Source organism: Amphibalanus amphitrite, unplaced genomic scaffold (assembly GCF_019059575.1).
Source record: "Amphibalanus amphitrite isolate SeventyFive unplaced genomic scaffold, NRLGWU_Aamphi_draft 000315F_arrow, whole genome shotgun sequence".
NCBI classification, from domain to species: Eukaryota; Metazoa; Arthropoda; class Thecostraca; order Balanomorpha; family Balanidae; genus Amphibalanus; species Amphibalanus amphitrite.
In genome coordinates, this window is record NW_024881810.1 from 267,520 (window position 1) to 288,600 (window position 21,081).

The window sequence follows — 21,081 nt, forward strand, 5'->3', positions numbered from 1 at the left end:
TCGTCGTTCCGTTACTCACCATGGCCCGATGTCGCTGCTCGTTTTCTCTTGTCTGCCAGACTTGCGTTAGTTCCTCGTTGAGTGTTGCCTGGTACATCTGGCAGCTCGTTTCTGGAAACTGGCCCACCGGCTGGCAGCAGGTCATTATATTACTAACGGTTTCGGGGAAGTCAGGGATCGGGAGTCGGTGCCTGGGGAGAGGGGGCAGCTAGTATAGCATCAATTGGCGACGGCCTGGGAACACCGCCGGACGTGGCCAGAGTTTAATAAATGTCTCGTCTGGCTTTATGGATTGCCTGACGTTTATCTAGAGGTGCCGATGCTTTCATTGATTTGGCAGTAGCCCTGACGTTGCGCGTCAGGTTAGGGCTATATTGCTTATATTACCGTCAAAAAACGTTAATTTAAAAGTGTCCAGAAAAATGTCAATTTCGTATCACCAAACGCAAACTAGATACTAGAAATATCGCACAAATAATTAAGCCCATGCGTATTTTTTTTTGGGGGGGGGGGGGTACATTCTTTGGTTCGATCGAGTGAAGAAGGCATACCCCAGGGTCTGTGACCATTGACCGTTGTTCTCAGTCGCCACTTGGGCTCACCTTGCACCTGTGTTGGACTACGGAGTCATTGCTGCAGCATGTATACGACCTCCGAACATTGTCTGTTGGCACGACGCGGTGGCATTCGACCGAGGCTGATCGTAGCGTGGTACAATATTCAGTATTACTTTGTGTCCACACTAAACACCGTCTATACAGCGCGCCAGAATAACAGAGACCGGTCACGTAGCGAGCTAGCAGGTCAACACCGGTGTCCTTGGGGATGCTGAATTGTGTGGATACCGCGGTGGGCGCGACATACTTAGATATTTTATTTGCTAGCCACATATGCCGGCCTGGATGAGAACGTCCCATCATTTTCTACAATGTTCAATTTGTACAGTACAATTTGTACAATTTGTTAAGCTTCATGATCTTCCATGAATATGTTGAGCGGTTTTGCGCAGCATAGTCTCCCCTCTCGCAGCAAATTCGTAGGTGTGCATGACTGATCTTCCGTATTTTACTTTTTTGTACGCTGCACAGTGCACATGCTTTATCACTTCAAGATAGGTTATTTATCGCGATGAAGCTGAATTGAAAGGGCTGGGAAATCCATGCTGATTATTTCATTTTTTTCCAAATCCCAATGCTTGGAAAATTGAATTAGTGCCCCAGAATGGAAGCCAACCATCCTGTGTTGTAGCACCGTCTGATTTTCCCCATATATGTACAGATCCTCACAAATCTGCTTCCCGCCTTTGTCTCTCTCAGTCTATTATTCGTCTCACAGTGGTTGTTTTTGGTAAAGCGCCGCTGCTAAAAGGCGGGAATCGGCTTCACCGAGCCACTCAATCCCCCGAAGTGGTTTGTTGACGTCGGACCTTGACACTGGAGTGCCAGTTCAACCTCAGTCACTTCAGTTACTTGCCAGTGACCGTGAACGAATTCTCTCCGTTTCCAGTGACTGTTTTCTCGCCGCGGTTCTACGACAAGTTTTACTACACGACCGGCTGGGGTGCACCCGTTGTCATGACAACGGTGTGGGCGGTCGTCACTGGACTCAACTATGGTCACGTGAGGTAAGTGTGCATGGTGGAGGGATGAGAGAGAAAGAGAGAGATAGATAGATAGATAGATAGATAGAGAGAGAGAGAGAGAGAGAGAGAGAGAGAGAGAGAGAGAGAGAGAGAGAGAGAGAGAGAGAGAGAGAGAGAGAGAGAGAGAGAGAGAGAGAGAGAGAGAGAGAGAGAGAGAGAGAGAGAGAGAGAAGACGAAGGGCAGAGAAGGAAAAAAGAATCGGCAATCGCAGAGGGGGAAATCCGAGAATTAATGACAGTGGGAAAAGTGGAAGCTTCTGAGCTTTCAGCGAAGAAACTGCTAAAAAGGGAAACTTCGAAAAGGAGCTGGACTGTGAAAAGAAACCAGCTGATATAATTTGGAGCTGCTAAACGACATTTCCAGCATGATTTCCACCCCTACATAGTTTAGCCTCAACAGCATCACACATATTTATTTTGCTGACAACGGAAGCAACGTTAGTTGAATTGAACATCAAAAGAGGAATGCCGATTCGTTTTAATGAGTTGTTGCGTCGGTTTTGTGTTCTGGGCTTCGCAATGGATCGATGCAGAAGTTCATTAAAGTTTCACCATTGCAGCACGAAGTCGATCGGTTTGCTGTGTTGTGAGACCGTATCGATTGTAGCTGGCTCGTTGACGCTGCGGTCGGTTGGTGACATTGGTGTCTGTCGTTTGGTTGCAGCTGCTGGTGGAATTATAACCTGACGAACCTGTACTGGATCCTAGAGGGGCCGCGCATTGCAGTCATGGTGGTAAGCATGCGATTGCGCTCAAAGGAATGGTCTAGTCTACGTGAATGCCGAAATCCAGATGGTTTCTTCTGTGGATGATGATTTCACTTTCGTATGAGTGATTTGGGAATTGTCTGGTATTTTTCTAGTCAATTAATTGATAGATGTAGGTACTAGTAAAAAACAGCACTAGTTGAAAAATGATGGTTTAGCTGAAAAGTGCTTTCATTTCAGAGCATTCTATTTTAAGGTTATACGCTGGCAGTATTTCTATGCTAGCTAAGAAGGTGTCGTGGAATGTTCATCCCCATTTGTTTCTTTGCAGCTGAATGTCGCCTTTTTGGTGAACATCATCATAGTTCTTGTAACGAAGATGCGTCAGAGCAACTCGAGTGAAGCGCAACAAGTCAGGTAAGTTCCTCCTGAATGTTTTTGTGTGTTTTCTTGCACCGGGTAAGTACTCGTAAGGTGAGCCCGATTTTCGAAGGTTTCTTGTTCTTTTGCATTTGCTTTTTTAATGCTACGCGGGAAACCAGCAATCTCGTTTGACGTTTACCTTAATTGAAGGGCGCTTAGAATTCAGCCAGGCACTTAATCACACTCGCGTGTTATTCAATTGCCAACCACTCACCGCGCGTCGAATTCACACGCTTAGAGCCGTCAAAGTCCTCGCATCATTTTGTTTTCCAGAAAAGCTGTCGCTCTTAATTTATTGCTCGCTCGGTCCGCACAAATGCAGTCGTCCTTCTACCGCGGCGCGGGCCGGAATTGACGTGACTGCGGGCGCCGCCCCGCGGTCTGTCGTCGCCACCGCCTGAGCGAGGCCTTGTCGACAGTGACCTTGTCTGCACGTGTGAATATTTCATCAGCCACCTCCCGTATGCAGGCCCGTCATGTAGCGATGGGGCGTTTTGGACGAAATGGCTCACTCTGGTATGCCGGCCCGTTGTCCTGAGTACGGCTGAAAACTGCGAGGAGCGGCCGCAGATCAGAGCTGAGGTGATGGCCGCGGCGTGTATGGCTCGGCCGGCAGCCGCGGCCGCCGCCCAGAGCCGCTCCGAAAGCGGACCGGAAACGAGCCGTTGTCGGCGCACGTGCCTGCCGAACCGCTCCTTGGACGATCCACGGGTTCATATCGCGCCATGGCCGCTAGGCGCATTACGCACTGCTATGCTCTAGTACCAAACGCCTGCATCAATGCCTGAGGGAACCCCATTACCGATAAATGAAAACACACCGCAAGAATTAACACGGTTCAAGTCCACCTTAACCCGCGCCCCACTGGGGTCTGCGTATAACACGCCCTACTGGGGGGGGGGGGGGGGGGCTATTCATAGCCCCCCCTCCTAACTCCGAAACTACTGGGCCGATCGTCAAAATTCAAACGGCGTCTGATAGCCCCGGAAAAACTGTCGAGCGAAACCTAATTTCATTGACCTCGAGGTCACTGATGACGTCACAGGTCAGGTCAAAGTAAAAATTATTAGCATTTTGGCTTCTTCACGTTTTGGGCTCTGGCCGCCGTCTTACAAGTCAGATCAGGCTCATTTTTGGTTCACACACTCGTGAACAGATGCTCTAGATACTCTGAGGGTACCAAACTTGTACTTTGATTTTCAGGTCAAGGTCAGGTCATCACAAGTCACGAAAATATTATATCATCCGTCGGTCACGTGACACATGTTTTATGGTCCATTTAGGCCAAACATTTCGAATTTGATGTCGTCTGTGTCATTCGAGGTCATTTTGAGTCAAGTTTAGCTTAGGTCAGGTCACTTTCAGGTCAAAAAAGGTCAAATTTTGAAATTAAAATTTTTCAACAAAAAAGGTGTCTATTGGATGCAGTTTGAGCTCAGAAACACGATGGTGCTATTTATATTGGCGTACGATGTCAAATTCGTGCTAAAAAATTGATTTGAAAAATTCATAATTGTTAATTTTTTTGCAATAATGCGAATAACTTGGCCATTTTTGAAGATATTTAGCTAAAACTTGCTAGACTTAGTCATAATAATGCGTTCTATCACATATATTCCGGTTTTTTTTCGAAAAGTCAAAAATTTTTTGAAAAAAATGTAAAAATATAAATTTTTAATTTAATTATATAAAATTTTCGAAATTTTCAAAATTTCGAAAATCCGAGATAGCATTTTGATAGCGCAGTCTATTCTGAGTCCTCTCATGTAAAGAAATTGGATCTAGCTTAAAAACTGAGCTCTTGGGAGTGATTGCCGTGATTCAATGTTTTGCGTCGAAATCGGCCGAACATGACGTCACTCTGACGTCATTTCCGGCCGACCTATGGTAGGTACGAAGTTCAAATTTTGACACAAGGTGTCAAATTGATGCAGCCGAAGGTGCTGAAAGTTTGGCGTCGATATGTCAAGCGGTTTGGAAGTTATTGCAGAAAAACGGGAGGGGGGGCTATAAATAGCCCCCCCAGTGGGGCGCGGGTTAACGTAATGAGGCACATTACAATCGTGTGATCAAACGCCAACGCTACTGACTTTTTATTAGTCAACGCTTGAGAAGGGAGCTTTCCGTTTGCATTTCCCGCATTGATTTCCCCGTCCCATGACAGCCTGAATTGGTATGCTGTGCCGCACGGCTCCAGTGTCATGCGGTACAGGATACTCTTCACAAAAGGATTGGGCCGGCAAATACCGGGGCTTTCCCGACGAAACGAGCTGGCCAGACCGCGGCCAGACCGAGATTACAGGGCAATCACAGTTTATTTACCAGCCACCGGTCAATACGCGGCGACCTAAGTGGGCTGTTTGGAGAAAGTTTGCTAGGAGGGCTGTTTTTATTGACGGCTGAGAGACCGCAAGGCGCAAAATGAAGTTGAGCAGGTAGGTAGGTAGGTAGTACACGCTTTGATAAACTTTCTGAAGCTAATTATCTGTTGAAAATTAGTGTGAATAGTTTGCTCATTAGTTTTCACCCGCAGACATGCTCATTGCTCAGATCATATAGCGAAGTGTAACTTGCATTTAACAACTTGCGAACGTTTTAACCCTACCATTGCGGCACCTTGAACATTTTCCCCCACAAACTCAAAACATTCGTAAAGCAGATTCATTTAGTTCAATGCGCCATCCATCTTTTACATATTCAGATTGTCATCATATCGACTTTCTCGCGAATTAACAAAATAAAATAAAAGACCGTTTGCTTGCCCTTGGTGCGCAGGGGAACCGATGAATGAATGAATGAACAGCCAGCCACTTACAGCCGGTCACCGAATCGTTATTTTGTGAGGGCGCTGCTGGGGCAATCAGCTCTGAACCGGGATCCCTGCTGGCAGCAGTCGTAGACACATGGCCTCAGGTGACCGGGGACGACCCCGTCTCACCCGTATACACATGACCGCGAAGAAAACGGATCGGTGGTTTTATTTTGCTAAGCGAGATTGGGTCGGATCAAGGACGTTGCTGACACTGATTTGGAAGCATGTGATGCAGACGCTGCTCGTAATTTTATCAGTTTGTTATTCTTGGAAGCGCCGGAAAATTTAGATTTCCTTGGAGCAGGTGGTGATAGGTCTGATGTATAAACATGAAGTAAGATAATAGCGATCTGCAGACATAGCTCGCCGTTGCAATCAGTCCAAGTGGACAGAATTTGAACTACCAATTACTCGAAATATTAACCGATGGCCGAAGCAAATAAAAATTCACGTTTTATTTAATAAAAAATGGCTGCCAAATTCCCGTGCCACTTTAGCATCGATTTCAGCCAGTGAAAATACAGTTTTTATCGTGCATTCCGTCATACCAAAAGCGCGATAGGTGTTTTTTCGGCCCATGTTTATCACACAGCGCATGTTTACGAAGTGTGATGAATGGTGTCATTTTTGTCAACACTCTCGTTCGTACTCGCGTGCTGGTTTGCGGCTCAGAACGACCGCTGTTCTATAGGACAAATGTCCGCTATGTTATAACTGATGGTAGACGGTATCCAAACAGATGGGTTTCTATTGACGGCACGAATATTAGCTTTTTCCGGCTGCGCGATAGTTTTTGCTGGGTACAGCAATATGGACTGTGGAGGGCTTGCGTGAAAGTAAACGTTTTAATATTTGTGGAAGCAGAAAAGCACGTGAATGAGCTATAGGTGCCGTATTTGATGTGATGTGGTTTAAACGCAAATTAAAAAGGAAAAGAGCAAAAAGAAAGCACAACAGCCACTACCTATGTGGCGTCATTGTCCCACGAAGCTCCTTGCGTCATACAGAAACTTCGTATCAGCCCTGGCCACCGGATGTTCGGTGCAGCGCAAAAGGTCAACTGATGGCCTTATACGAGTGTATAGCGAACAATGCGCCGCCGCTAAACTCATTAAAGCTTTCAGTGCAAGTGATTTAGAATGTGGTTAAGTGCTGGTCACTGGTGCACCATTTGATATTCTGTAGAACCTTCGCCGCAGCGCAGAAACATACACTGGCAAAGTATTCATGCATGAGACAATAACAAGTCAAAATGGAGTCTTGGCCTCGGTATATGTTTCTGAAACGACTAAGTAGCCAACAGGCGCCATAAAACGTGTTTTAAGTGCATTTAAAGTGTGCTCCTAAATGCTCCTGTCCTTACATCCGGCAAGCCTATTTGTTATGGCGGCAGATTGCCGCTAAAGATAGGAGAATATGGTTCGAATTGTCGATCGATGCTTGCTAAAGCAGTCACGTAGGATATTGTTTCAAATATATAGCAATATCATATCATCAAAATAACGTTCATTGAAGCTACGTTGTCCTTTCTTCAAGAAGCAAAGTTGTGGATTACCAAAGTACGGCACTGAAGAAAATCATTCTTAGAATTTAGAAATCGAATCGACTGACATACTTATAGCTCAAATTTAAGCGAAACATCGCATAGCAGCTCAGTTAGACAGCTCCTGCTTTTAGAACTAATCTACACACATTCGGGCCAAAGACAGTTGTCAGTAAGCTGAAATTGCTTACCCCCATACCTCTGAGATCACCGGGGTCACCCACTGACCTCTGCCGCCCCCATGTATGTCCACAGGAAGGCGGTGAAGGCGGCCGTGGTGCTCCTGCCGCTGCTGGGGGTCAGCAACATCATCAACATGGTGGACGCGCCGCTGGGCCGCTCGGTGGCAGAGTTCGCCGTCTGGTCTTACCTGACTCACTTCCTCACATCCTTCCAGGGCTTCTTCGTCTCACTGCTCTACTGTTTCCTCAACGGAGAGGTGAGTCACACCAGAAGGCACGTGAGCCGGTGAGCTGCCAAATGTCAGTAGCCATGACGAGGGGTGAAACTAAATGCTTACTTCGAAATCTAAGCTGCGTTGCGGCATTGGCGGCTATGTGCGGCGTGTATGCCGCATGATTAGTAAGCGGCGACCACTAAATTAAAAATTCAATAGCTTTGACCTGTTTTCAATGGATAACACTGCATACCAAAAATGTCCATCGCTCTCGTCATAGGATATTTAGATTTAAATAACTAACTTATCTACATCATTGTTTTGAACCAAATTAATACTCAGCCGCGAACGTATAAGGTATAACCCCTTGCCGTTTCGCTCCTGATCAAGCTAGAGCTTCGCGGAAAAACGAGCGTGTTGCCCGTGACGAGAGAAAGCCGATGATACCCAATTTTAAGGTCCTAGGTCATCGGTTGACCTTCCAGGTCAGGTCAATGACCCAAAAGGCGGGAAAATTGGGACCTGTTAGAACGTCGTAGTGTGGCTGCTATGGGGTTTTTCGGGGTGCTGATCACGAATATCATGCTAGTTTTGATCACAGATGATGTCTTCATTCATTTAGGCCAGGTCGGGTTAGGTCAGGTCAGGCCAACCAGTAGAGGTCCTGCCAGGTATTTGTAGTAGATGTCAACCGCCTCTGACAGCCTCGTAACATGTTACGACGGCACCAAAACTACTTTGTAAACGTTCATGTGGTTGCTTAATTCGAATTCAGCTCGAAAAAACTGACCTAGAAACATGTCAAACTCGAAAAAGTGAACCGAGGTCACCAAAGGTCAATGACCTGACCTGACCTTCAGGTGACCTTGACACCCACCCTAATGCATGGGGGCAACATCATATCACATGTTTGAACGCTTGAAACCACGAAAAGACTGCAAACGCGCTGCTAATGCGAGCCGACATACGCTGAATCGCGGTTCCGGCCAAACATGGTCTCGAAAAGTAGGTCACAGGTCAAAGGTCATTTGGGTCAGGGTCATGAAATTTTCAGGATGGGTGTTAAATTGATCAATGCGAGGGTACTGAAAGTTTTGTCGCGATCAGCCGCTTTTTAAGCGAGTTATTCGCGAAAAACCTTAGGGGGGGTTGCATCAAACCCCCCCCCCCCTGTGCGGGCGAGGTCATGTTTTGATAGCAAGACTGAAACAGACTTTTTTGGGTAGCCAGGAAATCGCATGCCAGAGCCTATTCAAATTCTTTTATCGGCCTTTATATGCACCAGTCGCATACAGGTACGGGATTTAGCATACGATTTCCAGACAATCGAAAGACTGTTTGGAGACAACAAAGGAAGGAATGAGTGAGTTAAGTTGAAAGTATTAATTTGGTTCAAAATGATGATGTAGATAACCAAGTTATTTGAAGCTGAATATCTTATGACGAGAGCGGTTGGCATTTTTGGTATGCAGTGTTATTCATTGAGAACCGGTCGGAGCGTTTGAGTCTTTAATTTAGTGGTCGCCGCTTACTAATCATGCGGCATACACGCCGCACATAACCGCCAATGCCGCAACGTAGCTTAGATTTCGAAGTAAGCATTTAGTCCCACCCATGACGAGCTGATTGGTACGCAGAGTGATGTGCTCGTCAATATTTGGTTGCGCGGTTAACCCGCGCCCCTTTGAGGTCTGGCAGGTTCCAGCTGGGGTCAATATGGGGAAGGAATGGTCGATGATGCTGCGTGGTGCAGGGTCAAGACTGGATCAGTTGGTAAATAATTTAAGCAAGCCTCTGAAATGCCGCTAAATATCTCGGTAATAAATGTTCATTCATTCAACCTCACTTACAACATCCAACTGGAGACTAACTCGAATAAAAATCTCGGGATAGTGCCCCTAACTCCCGCTCTCCCTGCCCTGCAACTGATTCGTATTCCTGGTGATACCGCTGGGCTGAGGCTATAGGACAGCCCGGCTTTGCTCGCCCAGCCCTGGATTTCCACAGGCGCCACCAGCCGCGCCGTGCAGGCTCTGACATCACTCCCGTCTCCCTACCCCTGTCACGTCCCAGGACCCTGGGGTCAGGTCACAGGTCACAGGTCACATGTCACCGACCCGTCTGACCTTTAGGGTGACGTTAATTAGTGTCATCGCAGTAAAACAAGCATCAAAATTAAAGAAATGATAACAGTGGTTCCCATAGATCCCACTCGGCTGTGGTTGATATCAATTCCCGTCGACAGCGACTCAGAGCGGGAGATGGAGGATCACGGCGGTAAAAAACGCCCCAGATGGTCACAGAAGGCCGAGAGATGCCAGGATCAGACCGGCTTTCCAGGATTTGGCTCGTTGGATGGGATGGGCCTATTAGTGATAAGCTTCGTGATACCTCATGAAAACTTTGCCGGAAATGCGATGTTGGTCTATGGTCGGTACCTCCGGGAGGATAATGACTCGCGAGGCATTTGTACGCGATACTTGCTCTCCGCTGCATGATGCAATAATGGCGCGCGTCGAGAACGCTGCACATGCGATCTTTGAGATAAGTTCCTCCGGTGATGATGCAACCCAAATAAGCCATCCAAACTTCTGTTTCTTTCTAACTATTGCATTGTCCGGTTTGTGTCTTTGCTTGCCACTCCTCGAAATACAAAAAGATTGCATTTTTATACAAATGTGATAAGGATTTTCTCACCGGAAACAACACAGCTTATTTCCCTTTTTGGGACTTTCGAGCCGCTTCCAAGCGGTTCAACCTAGAATTCACTGAGCTTTGATGCAAAAAAAAGAAAAAGAAAGAACTCAACAGTGTAGTATACATAATGAAACGCGGAAGCAATCCGCTTTGCAACTGTGCTTTGTTCAGTGTCGTCAACCCACAATGTTGTTAAGCATAACGCTTAGCTATTTCTTAATGTTTCATCCCCTCGCGTTATCCAGGTGCTCCTATCCGCCTATCCCGACCATCCGGAGCCTGCTGATATCGAACCACTTCTCTTTCCTCCCATTCTTCCCTGCCATTAGTCGTCCAAGGGCACCGTTTCCGGACCACTCTCTCTCCCCCTCCTCCTCCTCCTCCGCCACCGAATGTGTAGTGGGTCCTCTCCCGAAATACCTCGGCACGCGCGCGACCCCGTATCCGATTAGAATGGACAGCGCCAGCGGTCGGCCTCGGCCGCGGCGCCGGCTGAGCAGGCCAAGCCGATTCTATTTGGCTGATGAATGGGTGGCTTGCACTTTGTAGAGTAGGAGCAGCTCGTGTGCCACTGGCTATTTGCGAGTCAGGGTGACGGACGGCTGTCCAGAATTTGTAAGTCCGTATGTTGAATTGATGGCGCTGCTATTTTCATGGTAATCTCGGCTCGGAGAGCCTCCAAGTGGACTGTAAAGCAGTTTGTCTTCTTTGGACTACCGATGAGGGATTTTAAAAGTTTTCGTAGAGCAGCCATTATCAATTAATCGATTCAAGCTTTGGCTTCTGAGCTGATTTTACGTTTTTGATGATATCTGATCTATGCGGAAACGTAAGCTTCGCTCGTTCGTGCAATTTTATACCAACAAATCGTTTTATTGAGCTGATCGCAACTCTGCAGTGTTCGACACCACCCCCAGCACCACCAGCAATCACACCCCCTCAAGCCAGCCCCCATTCTGCTCCTCCCGCAGGTGCGTCTGGCCATCAGTAAGATGATCTACGACTACTGCTCGCTGCGCACTGCGGACACGTACCGGCGCGGGTCGGGCTTCTCCAGCGTGTTCCTGACCACAGTTGCTGAGCCGGCTCGCGGTGAACCAGCTCGCTCATTGGTCACCTGCGGCTGCGTGCGCACCAAACCCTCTTCGCCGGCCTGCCAGGGGTGAGTGAGGAGTCAGAGGGGAGGGGGGGGGGGGGGCTGGAGGTCACGGAAACTTTGGGATGTGGCATATGCATAAATGTAAATTGATGTAAGTGATCGTTTACCAGATGTTTTGAAATATCGAGTGTTTCCAAAACATCTCAATTGACTTTATAGATAAATGGATTTCAAAGTTTCCGTGACCCGGATCAGCTTTGATCGTCTCTTACCTGCTCTGTCTGCTGTTTCTGTAATGTTTATTGTTACTTGTTAGTTGGTACACTTGGTACTCGTAGTGCAAATGCTACTAGTTACGTGTTTTGCGAAATGTGAACATGGCCTTAAAAGTTCGGTTAGACACCCTGCTACAGCTTAATTGCTGCTCAGGTTTTTGACCTCAGCATAAAGAAGATGCTAAACATTTTCTTAGTTCCTTCTATCTATTTCGATACGCATGACTTGAGCTAATTTTTGAAAGCTTTTGTGTGGTACGTACCTATCTAAGACGTGCCTTGTTCTGCATGCTAATTCATCAATTGACAATTTTGTCAGATGCTTAAAACAAAATTGAAGGCAATGATGAGTACGAATTCACGCACGTTACTGTAACCCGGAAATGACGTAAATTCTGTTCTACCTCATTAAACTGTTCACATTGCTATCTACCGACTCTCACGCATTTTATTTCATGTTTTCTACTATAACTTCATCTAAGCCCGTTAGCCAGCGACACTAACTTCATTCACTCACGTACAGGAGCAGGAAAATAAAGATCACTACTTTTGTTTTTTAACTGAATTGTAACGGATGTAAATAGCTAACAAAAGCAATTAAGGATTTGCAAAGTTACCATAGTGTGTGGAGTGTCTTGAAATTATAAACAACGCGGAGTACTTGATTGTATAACGTTTTTGCACGAATGTTGCCAAGATCGAATGCCTATTTTACATGACTTGGTCCCGCTGACAATTTTGGAAATCAGTGTTTCATATTTGTACTCACTACCCATCATGTTACTCATGCTAAGTGCATGTGGATGTTATTGATCGTATAGAACAGGCCCTGATGTGCTTACCGTTGTTAACTTATCATTACCATCATCAACGGTCGCAATTTTACCTTAGTTGCTGTGCACGTAATCGTCCAGTTCCATCCGCGGCGCGGGTCCGAATTCCGCTGCTTTAAATGTGCCCCAGGTAGTCGGGTCGCAATCCCGCCGCTCTAAATGTGCCCCAGGTAGTCGGGTCAGGTCACCGACCGTGTCTGAACGATCCGTCCTGCTGTGTAGTGTCTGCCGAATGCTGCTGCCAAGCCCGCCGGCCGGGCGCGTGCACACCGAGATCTGAGAGGGCCAGCGCCAGCCCGACGGCGCGCCGCAGTTCGGTGACGTCCTAGCTAGAACTGCATGATCGTCCACTGTGTTAGCTGTGTCGGCTCGACCGGAGCAGGTGAGATCGACGGCGGTAGTGGGGAGATGAGCGGGAGAGACGCTGTGTAAATACGTGATTTTTATATTTACGAATGTACCGTTGATCGGTCGCCGTGTAGGCATTGTCTGGGACGCCGGTGAAACCGGGGCGCCGGAGGGCATATTAGTCACGTGACATTTGGAACTTCTCCCGCTCCATGGGCCTTCTATATGCCAAACGTCACGTGTAAATTTCACGAACCTTGATCAAATCGCCCCAGGCGCCCTGTTTTCATCGTCGTCCATTGTCTGGGCCAAAAGTCATGTTCCCAAGATGCCATAATAAAGGGTTCAGTTATGTGCATTAGAGTGTTGGATACCTTCATTAACAAGCAGGTCATGTGGATGGTCTTGCATTGTAGCTGTATCTACCTCACATTCACTCCTCACTCCTGGCTTTTTTGCGGATATGTAGTGTCGGCGAAATCAGCTTGAGCCAGCATCCGTCGGCAGGCGTGAGATCGGAATTAGCACTGTGGGCAGTCCCAGTGGGACTGCTCGCTCTCCCAGCGTGATGAGGTCAATCCCGCGTCGGTTCCCTCCCCCTCCTCGAGCCCGTGTTTTTACGCAGCGCTCTCCCCGGCAGGACTCAAGTCTGATCTCATCGTCACCTATCGCCGGTCAGTGGTAGCTGCAGTTGCGTCGTTCGCCACCAGGGCGGCGCTGCCCGCTCGGGGTGCGACAGCGCCCGGGGGAGACCGGGCGGCCAGGGCTTGCCTCGGATGGCCTGACGAACAGACTGTGCAGCGAGCCACTTATCCATAGAGACTGTCCTGGCGACACATCCATAATGTTCATTGTACTCATCGCAAACATGTACCATTCATGTGCTGAATCGTTTTTATTTATTGTATTTATGTCATATATGTCCATGGCTTGTTCCGCTCTTCAGCGCTGATCGGTGGACTGAAGAGCATTACGCTGGCTTGTGCAATGTATATACTATGTATCTACAGTATACTAAATGCCATACTAGATGTAGTCACATTGTTCGTCCAGTGTGTGCGGCTTGCGTAAGATCACTGTCGCTTGTAATCACATGTGTGATGTTGTCAATATTTGTCGCCGTCGAAAAGTAGCCGAGCAGACGCTATTTTATCGCGACAGCCGCAAAATGAATCGACGTACTAACGTACTAAGTCTCGCTTCTCCTTCACATGTGTACGGGTATGAAAGGTATCGTTCCTTTTTGCTAATGCTTATTCAACGTTGAACGTGATTGTGAAGGAATTTTAACATTGGTCGTTAATATGCGGGAAATATAACAGAATACATAACCACAAAGTTATAAAGAAAGCCGGAATCAAGTATCAATGTCTTGCCATAAGCCAATAGTCTTAGTGAAATACGGTTTTGAGAGGGATCTAATGTTTCGTTTCAGTCTGACGTTACGTTTTGTAGCACTTTTGACAGCTCTCTGACGATTAAACACATTTTTGTCCAATTTATAATTTGTGTGTGCTTATGATATTATTGCTAATGTGCACAAGCTTCATTGATTTTCTTCTTCTTTACTCCTTACTCGCATTTTTTATTTTGCGTAACCGTATGTTAACCCGCGCGGGGCTGGGGTCTCCAGCCGAACGCGCGAGGCTGGGGGGGGGGGGGGTAAATTTTACCCCCCCCCTGTTATCTCCCGAACTAATGGTCCGATTAGGAAAATTCAAACGCCAATCGAAAGCTCTCATCACGAACTACTAAAAACATGTACTTAATTTAAAGTTTGAGGTCAAGGTCAAGGTCAGGTCAAGGGTACAAATTGCAAGTTTCTACAGTATCGGCCTTGCCCCGTAGTTGCCGAAGAATGGAGTCATGGACTGAGACTGATCGCCCAAAACGTGTTCTTAGGCTACCAAGACAATATTCGTTGCATACAATATCATTCAGAGGTCAAGGTCAAGGTCAGGTCAGGTCAGGTCAGGTCACCAAAAAACAAAATATAGAAAAGGGCATGTGCGACACATGTTTTATGGGTCATTTTACTCATAGAATTCAATAGGCACACTCAATAAGTGATATGGACCACCTCTGGATGAATTTCAGGTCGAGGTCAGGTCAAGGTCAGGTCAAGTGAGGTCAAATTTTGAAGTTGGTTATTAAGGCCTAAAAAGGTGTCTATCTGATGCAGTTTTTCACGGCGAATCGAATGGTGCTATTTTTGTTTCCGTACGAGGTCTAGAACTTCCAAAAATGTCATTTTTCAAAAATTTGTGTGTCGTGACGTCATAAAATTTTGAATAACTCCCACATTTTTGAACCGATTCTTCTAAAATTTGGTATGTTGGTGCACATAGACCACTTCTCTGACATATATTCCGTTTTTTTCGATAGACTCAAAATTTTGGATTTTATAATGATTTTCCCAAAAAAATAAGTTTTTTGAAAAAAATTAGGCCAAAATCCAAAATTTTCAAAAAACCGAGATAGCCATTTGATAGACAAAGTAAAATTACGTATAACCTTTTTTGTTACGTCTTGATTCCTTTAAAAATGAAGATGTTAGGGGCGTTTGAACTTTTGCCGTTTTTGAGGCGAAAATGGCGAACATGACGTCACTAAAACGTCAATTTCTCAAAAATTTTCCGACGGATTTCGCTCACATTTTCAGGGAACGTGTCAAATTGATGTAAGAAAAGGTACTGAAAGTTTGGCGGCGCTGCGCGCCGCCGTTTTTGAGATATCGCAAAAATTCGCGAGGGGGGGTAAAATTTACCCCCCCCCCAGCCCCGCGCGGGTTAAGTCACATGCGGTCCAGTGATTTAGAGCACCGAGCCAGCATTTGTCAAGTGTGACAGAGTTCAATTGGAGCTCATGCATCGCTGAGAAGCACGAGTAGATCTGACATTCGTTAAGTGTAATCAATGGAAACGGAGACGTATTAATGGCTCGCCGATCCGACAATGTATTGTGTCCGTGTGGCGACTATCGACTCGTGTTCGCTTTTCTTTCCATGAAGCATTGCGTTCTTTGTCTTCGCAATGTGAAAGTGAGAGGTCCGGAAGGGTCATCTTGGTGTAACGCTGCTGTTTATTTCGATGGTGCTTTCTGTACACCTTTGTTTCATAATATAAGCAACGGAACCCGACAACGGAGTATTTTATGTAAATTTCGTCTTCTAAGCTAGCTTACATAGTCGGATAATTTATCATATTTACACAGAGTATACTGTATAGGTGTCTGTACCATATGTTTTCAATGGCACGTTACCATCACCTTTTTTACCCCTCGTTTGCTGAAATTACTGCTCATCCCGTTCCGTCTCTCTAACTGCGCGATCTCCGTCCCGGATGCTAACACAGGATAAATCAGCAGTGTACACAGAGACCGTCAGAGGGCGTGTGATCCGAATTACAAGTGGAGCCGAACAGCGCCTCGTGGGAGCTAAGAGGATTCCACAAACGAGCGCCAGCGCCCGCAGGAGAGACGGTGCTGATTTCGGACACGTGCTCGGCCTTGATTTTTATCCTGAGATCTTGGAATGAGCAGCAATCGGGGCCTTGGGGTTCTGTGCAAGTTTGGTGATTATTATTGCTTGTTACAACCGATACGTTATCCGCTATTGTCTAGAAAATCAGATAGGAGAAAAAAATGCGGTGCATGATTTTTGTTCTTTGTTTTCTTGCATGTCGAGGACAAATCAGATCTTCTTTATTAAGTGCCCACATTTGGGCCTGTGCAAATAGGTATTCTTGAAATGTTAGGAGGGCTTTTTTAGGCCTTTTTACAAAAATATTGAAGTGTCAAAAGCTTTGATCACGCAAGTATTAATTGCGTCTATAACACATCACAAATGTGCAGAAAATCAGTTTACCCCCCCCCCCCCCCCGCCTACTCCTCAAGCCCCTGACTGAGCTCGATGAGCCCGCAGCCGACCCTGGCGCCGGCGTTGCCCGTTTTCTTGCTCTCCTCGTCTCCACCTAGACCGAGGTCGTCCTCCAGAGCGTGGATGACGATAGCACGTCCCACGATCACGTTCTCGCTGTGAAAGAGGAACACTTGTCATTTAGGGTTGTGGAAATAAGACATACAGCATTGAATGGATAGGGTGAGATCGATAATTGTGAGCCTTGTCGTAGCTTCATCACTCAGATTTGTCCAATTGAAAATGCTCCAAATACATTTTCGAATGGAAATAACGAAAGCATAACGTTTATCATTAACGCTATTAACGTTAACGTTATTTCCTTGTATAGCAAGAAAATGCCGAAAGGAACCAATATTGGGACTGCACTGACCCGTCATAGAGCGTCTGGAGTTTGTCCTGGAGCTGGAAGTCGGCCGTGCCCGTCTCGTCTGCCACCACGTTACCCAGGTCAGCCACGTGGCGCCGGTCCTGAGGGCAGGTGATCAAACCAGGCGGTGAAGATCGCGAGTCTGATAGAGGGAGTTACAAGTGTTGTATATGTAATTATATATTATATAGAAATGTAGCACATCATGCAAGCTTTCTTTCACCCAGCTTTGTTTGTTTTATGCAAACCCATGTGTACATTTTGAATCACTAATATCTTTTTGTGAATATCTTTTCTTAACTTTCACAAAAAAATGTGAAAGTAAGGGCTGTTCAGAAGTGATCTCTAACTCCCGGCCATCACACCGGTGCGTGCACTGCCCTCTCACCGCGAGGTTGGGGTGAGCGCCGTGGTCGCTGCCCGCCGGGTTGAAGTGAGAGCCGGCGTCTGAGCACGCGCTGGTCAGGTTCCCGTTCTGATGCACGTGCAGCCCGTGCAGACCCGGCGCCAGGCCCGAGATGCTGCCTGCGGGAGGATGATGGAAGCTTAGATCGGTATATTGAACATTGAAGGGTCACACATATGTCGGTCTTAGCCGTTTTCACGACTGGTTATCTGGAGAATGTACCAAACTTGGAAAAATATGCAAGCAATTTATTTTACAGCAAGTATCTTCATGTCACGAATTTATGTCAGTTTAATTGAGAATAATGCCTGATAGGTAATTTGAAAAAAGGTACATAAGATATGTGTGGGTGTCTGTGCAGCCCCAGCTGATAGCTACTGAAAAAACACAATAAAACTAATTTGACCAAACTGCACCAAATCCACACCAAATGTATACCAGAATGCCGTGAGAACGGCTATTTACGATACCGTGTTCTTCGATTCATCGTGTTCTCGGGGTCCATTTTCAGCCTGGGAATTTCTCTAGACATAATGAGCTGTCCGATATTCATACAAAACCCACTTTACGACAGATTGCAACACCTCACCAGAGTCCAGATTACAGCTGTCTGGACTCCGGAGCTCACCTGAGATCTGGACTGGCTCCGTCTCGGCGGTCTGGTAGAACATCACCAGGCCCGACACTCCCTCGTCCGTGCCCGCCTGGATGACAGCCTCTGCCTGGCGTGACGCCGACACCTGAATCGAACCCAACCGGCGGTGGGAGTGGATGAGAAGGGTGGCAACAGTTGTCGGCACATTTTTAAGCCTAACTTGTAATATAATTATTTTGTAAATATCATGACTTGCGTTGCTTACATGAAGCTATAGACGATATTCTTGACAGATTGCTATATTGCATTGTGAGAGTGAACCAAAAAGATGGCTGCAGGCTATTATGCGGACGAAGCAAATTCCGTATTTTTATATGAAAGAGATTTGACGTATTCACATCTGTTACGCGGGCCTGACCTCGATCGCGAGTGCCAATTGGCCTCGAGGGGCGGCACGTGTCCGTCAGTGATTGTGGCAGGAGTAGGTAGCGCTTATTGAATAGCTTAACTGCAATTGAATTGCTGAATGGACATCACGACAAAGTGGACATCCAACTTTGGATATTCAAAAGTAGCTGCACTCTTTTTCCGGTAAGAACAGTGGACAGTTATAGATCGTGTAAGGTAAGCAAAATATTTTTCACTGTTCCATTCACTCATCGTGCGTGTTTCCTCGGATCAAGGAATTGACCTTCCGACTAAATTATCCCAGTGCTGTTTTCTATAGAGAAGACCACAAATGTCAGTACATACAATAGAATTTATGGCGCGAAAAAATCCGTTTGGGTACGACGTTAACAAATCTATACACGCACATTCAATCATAGACCTCTGTACACCAGACGGTGACCTCAAAGCAAGCATGCATTATATTGACGGTAAGTAAAATGAATATTTCATCGTTATTGCTACTCACCCGGTCAGCTACCAGTGTGAAGAGAACCGCGCTGAAACAGACGCGAAAGGGTGAAAGGAATTCCTAAAGCAAACCGTGAGGGTTAAAGTGCTACAGATTTAATATAACTAAGCTTCAATGACTAGTTATCATTGGGGCAAGGAGAGGACGTATACTTACCAAATGACAAACTTCATGTTTGACTCCATTGGACGATTTATGCCCTCGAACACGCCAAACAGCGATCTGTTGAATGCGGCATACATATTTAGTGCAAATTTTTAGGCCATACGCACATTGAAGCTTCCAACATAAAAAGTCCTTTGGTGTGCTTTAAGTGAAAAAGCAAGCTACATTGCTTCTCTGTTGCAGACAATAGCCATCTTGTACGCAAATATCAACGCGAGAGGTGTTATTTATGCTTAGCAGTAACAAATTGCATCTGCTTTTTTCAAATGTTTGCAAAAAACATACGCTGAAGTGGCTGCTAGCAGCTCTCACAGTCTGCGTATACTTACTATACGGCAGAACGTGCTTTGACTGTCTGGAGCGGAAGCAGTCGTGCGTATTTGTATCCTAATCTGAACAGCTGCTGCGATTCTCACGAGAAAACTACGCAAAGAAAGCATGACTCGCATGTGAAATGTGCAGCTGTGTTTGATTCTGGAATGACAAGCCAAATGTGCTGTGACAATGCTCTTTAAAGCAGTGAAATGTAATATGAGCGACACTCAGAGCCTGGTAAGATCCTGCGCGGACGGCGAGTGTAGAAAACTGGTACACTTCCTTTGAAGAATGAAGATGGTCTGATCTAATCCCAAGATGATGGGAAGAACGACTGAGTTCATGATGAGCAAAACTTCATGGGAGTGAAAAAACTTTGCTGCCAACTTTATGAAAACTCGATTTGAATTTACATCAAGACCGTTCACCGTCTTCCGTGCACCGCTACTTTCGTTCCCGCCCATAGATGTCACTAGTGGTGGGCGCCTGCATCTATACTGTGCCGCATGGCAGGAGCTGAATTAGGCTCAAAAGTAGGCGGATTGTGACAGACATGGAGCCGGCAAGATGGTCAAATTAGGCATGCTGATGAAGAAATCTTGGCCGAATCCGAAATCGGATTTCTAATAAGCTTGAACTTTTTATATTTTTGTGAACTGCTTACATTTCATCGCGCATGACACGATCACCCGCCGATGAATATTCTCGGGCTGGCAAACGACGGTGTCACCTTACCTTTGCGTGTCATGTATGTAACGTACACAACGCACATTTCTATAAATAATCTCAGCTCTCACTTCCTACGTCACACAGCGAAACCGTACCGAGCTGTGTTTCCGTTACGTAAAAAGTGACCGATAACATAGGTGCTTCCGTCGTGTCAGCGTTTCTGACCCGTGGGACCTGCAGCATACGCGGCCGTATTATACAAACGGACCAGAGTGGCCAACTGAGGACATGTAAGGACACTTCTTCACAGCTCTCTCCCTCTCTCTCTCTCTCTCTCTCTCTCTCTCTCTCTCTCTCTCTCTCTCTCTCTCACTCTCTAATTCTGTCTCTTTCCATGCTCAGTCAGTCCTCACCTTTCCTCAGAGGACGGTGATGTACATCTGGTCCTCTCTCCTCACGATGGGAGGACGGGGGGCCCTCGGTACCCCCAGGACCAGTCCCCCGTTTGCCGTGCGCCGCCGGTCGACTGAGGTCTGTTCTGCCGTCCTCTCTGGCTGGACTGATGCTCTGTGAAATATCACAGTTTTGATGAGGATAGTTTAAAGATATGCAATTAAATGCACGTTTACCCGCAATTTAGGCCGTGTTTTTAGTTTTAGGTTTAAAACCGTTTGCACCAGTGTTCAGTAAAGGAAGCAATTTACCTATTCGCTGATGTTTTTGAACTTACTGCGTTATTGGCGCTGTATACAATCCAGTTTGCAACTATGTTGTTACTGTTCATTATATCGCAGAAGAAGAAAAAAATGTGTGGCCTCCTAATCATCAAGTCAAAACGTCGCCATCTATATTATTTGCCATCTGTTATGTACAGGTCCGTACCCTCGAGCGTCGTTGACAGATGCGGACGACGTCAGTTGGTATCGACTGCCGGGCGTCTCAGCAGTGTG

General features: G+C 46.4%; 2 protein-coding genes across 5 annotated transcripts in view; one reads left to right on the forward strand and one right to left on the reverse strand.

Moving 5' to 3' along the window:
• The window catches only part of LOC122388259 (PDF receptor-like), an 80,918-nt gene extending 67,005 nt beyond the window's left edge, over positions 1 to 13,913 (forward strand). For 3 of the 4 annotated variants that reach the window (XM_043379168.1, XM_043379171.1, XM_043379169.1), the window contains exons 8-14: positions 1,507 to 1,624; positions 2,307 to 2,376; positions 2,681 to 2,766; positions 7,383 to 7,566; positions 11,193 to 11,383; positions 12,651 to 12,810; positions 13,417 to 13,913. In XM_043379168.1, the coding sequence (XP_043235103.1) occupies positions 1,507 to 1,624; positions 2,307 to 2,376; positions 2,681 to 2,766; positions 7,383 to 7,566; positions 11,193 to 11,383; positions 12,651 to 12,708 (707 nt within the window). In that variant the 3' untranslated portion in view covers positions 12,709 to 12,810; positions 13,417 to 13,913. The remainder of the gene's footprint in view (positions 1 to 1,506; positions 1,625 to 2,306; positions 2,377 to 2,680; positions 2,767 to 7,382; positions 7,567 to 11,192; positions 11,384 to 12,650; positions 12,811 to 13,416) is intronic. The other variant, XM_043379170.1, reaches the window with a different exon arrangement.
• A 2,515-nt stretch (positions 13,914 to 16,428) lies between these two features.
• On the reverse strand, positions 16,429 to 20,561 carry LOC122388260 (superoxide dismutase [Cu-Zn]-like). Its single transcript, XM_043379172.1, has 7 exons — positions 20,545 to 20,561; positions 19,139 to 19,204; positions 18,980 to 19,010; positions 18,097 to 18,208; positions 17,451 to 17,587; positions 17,066 to 17,163; positions 16,429 to 16,809 (listed from the first exon to the last, which is right to left on the reverse strand). Exons 2-7 carry the CDS (start codon positions 19,165 to 19,167, stop codon positions 16,659 to 16,661), a joined length of 558 nt encoding a protein of 185 aa, XP_043235107.1. The 5' UTR covers positions 19,168 to 19,204; positions 20,545 to 20,561; the 3' UTR covers positions 16,429 to 16,658.
• Between the last annotated feature and the right edge of the window lie 520 nt (positions 20,562 to 21,081).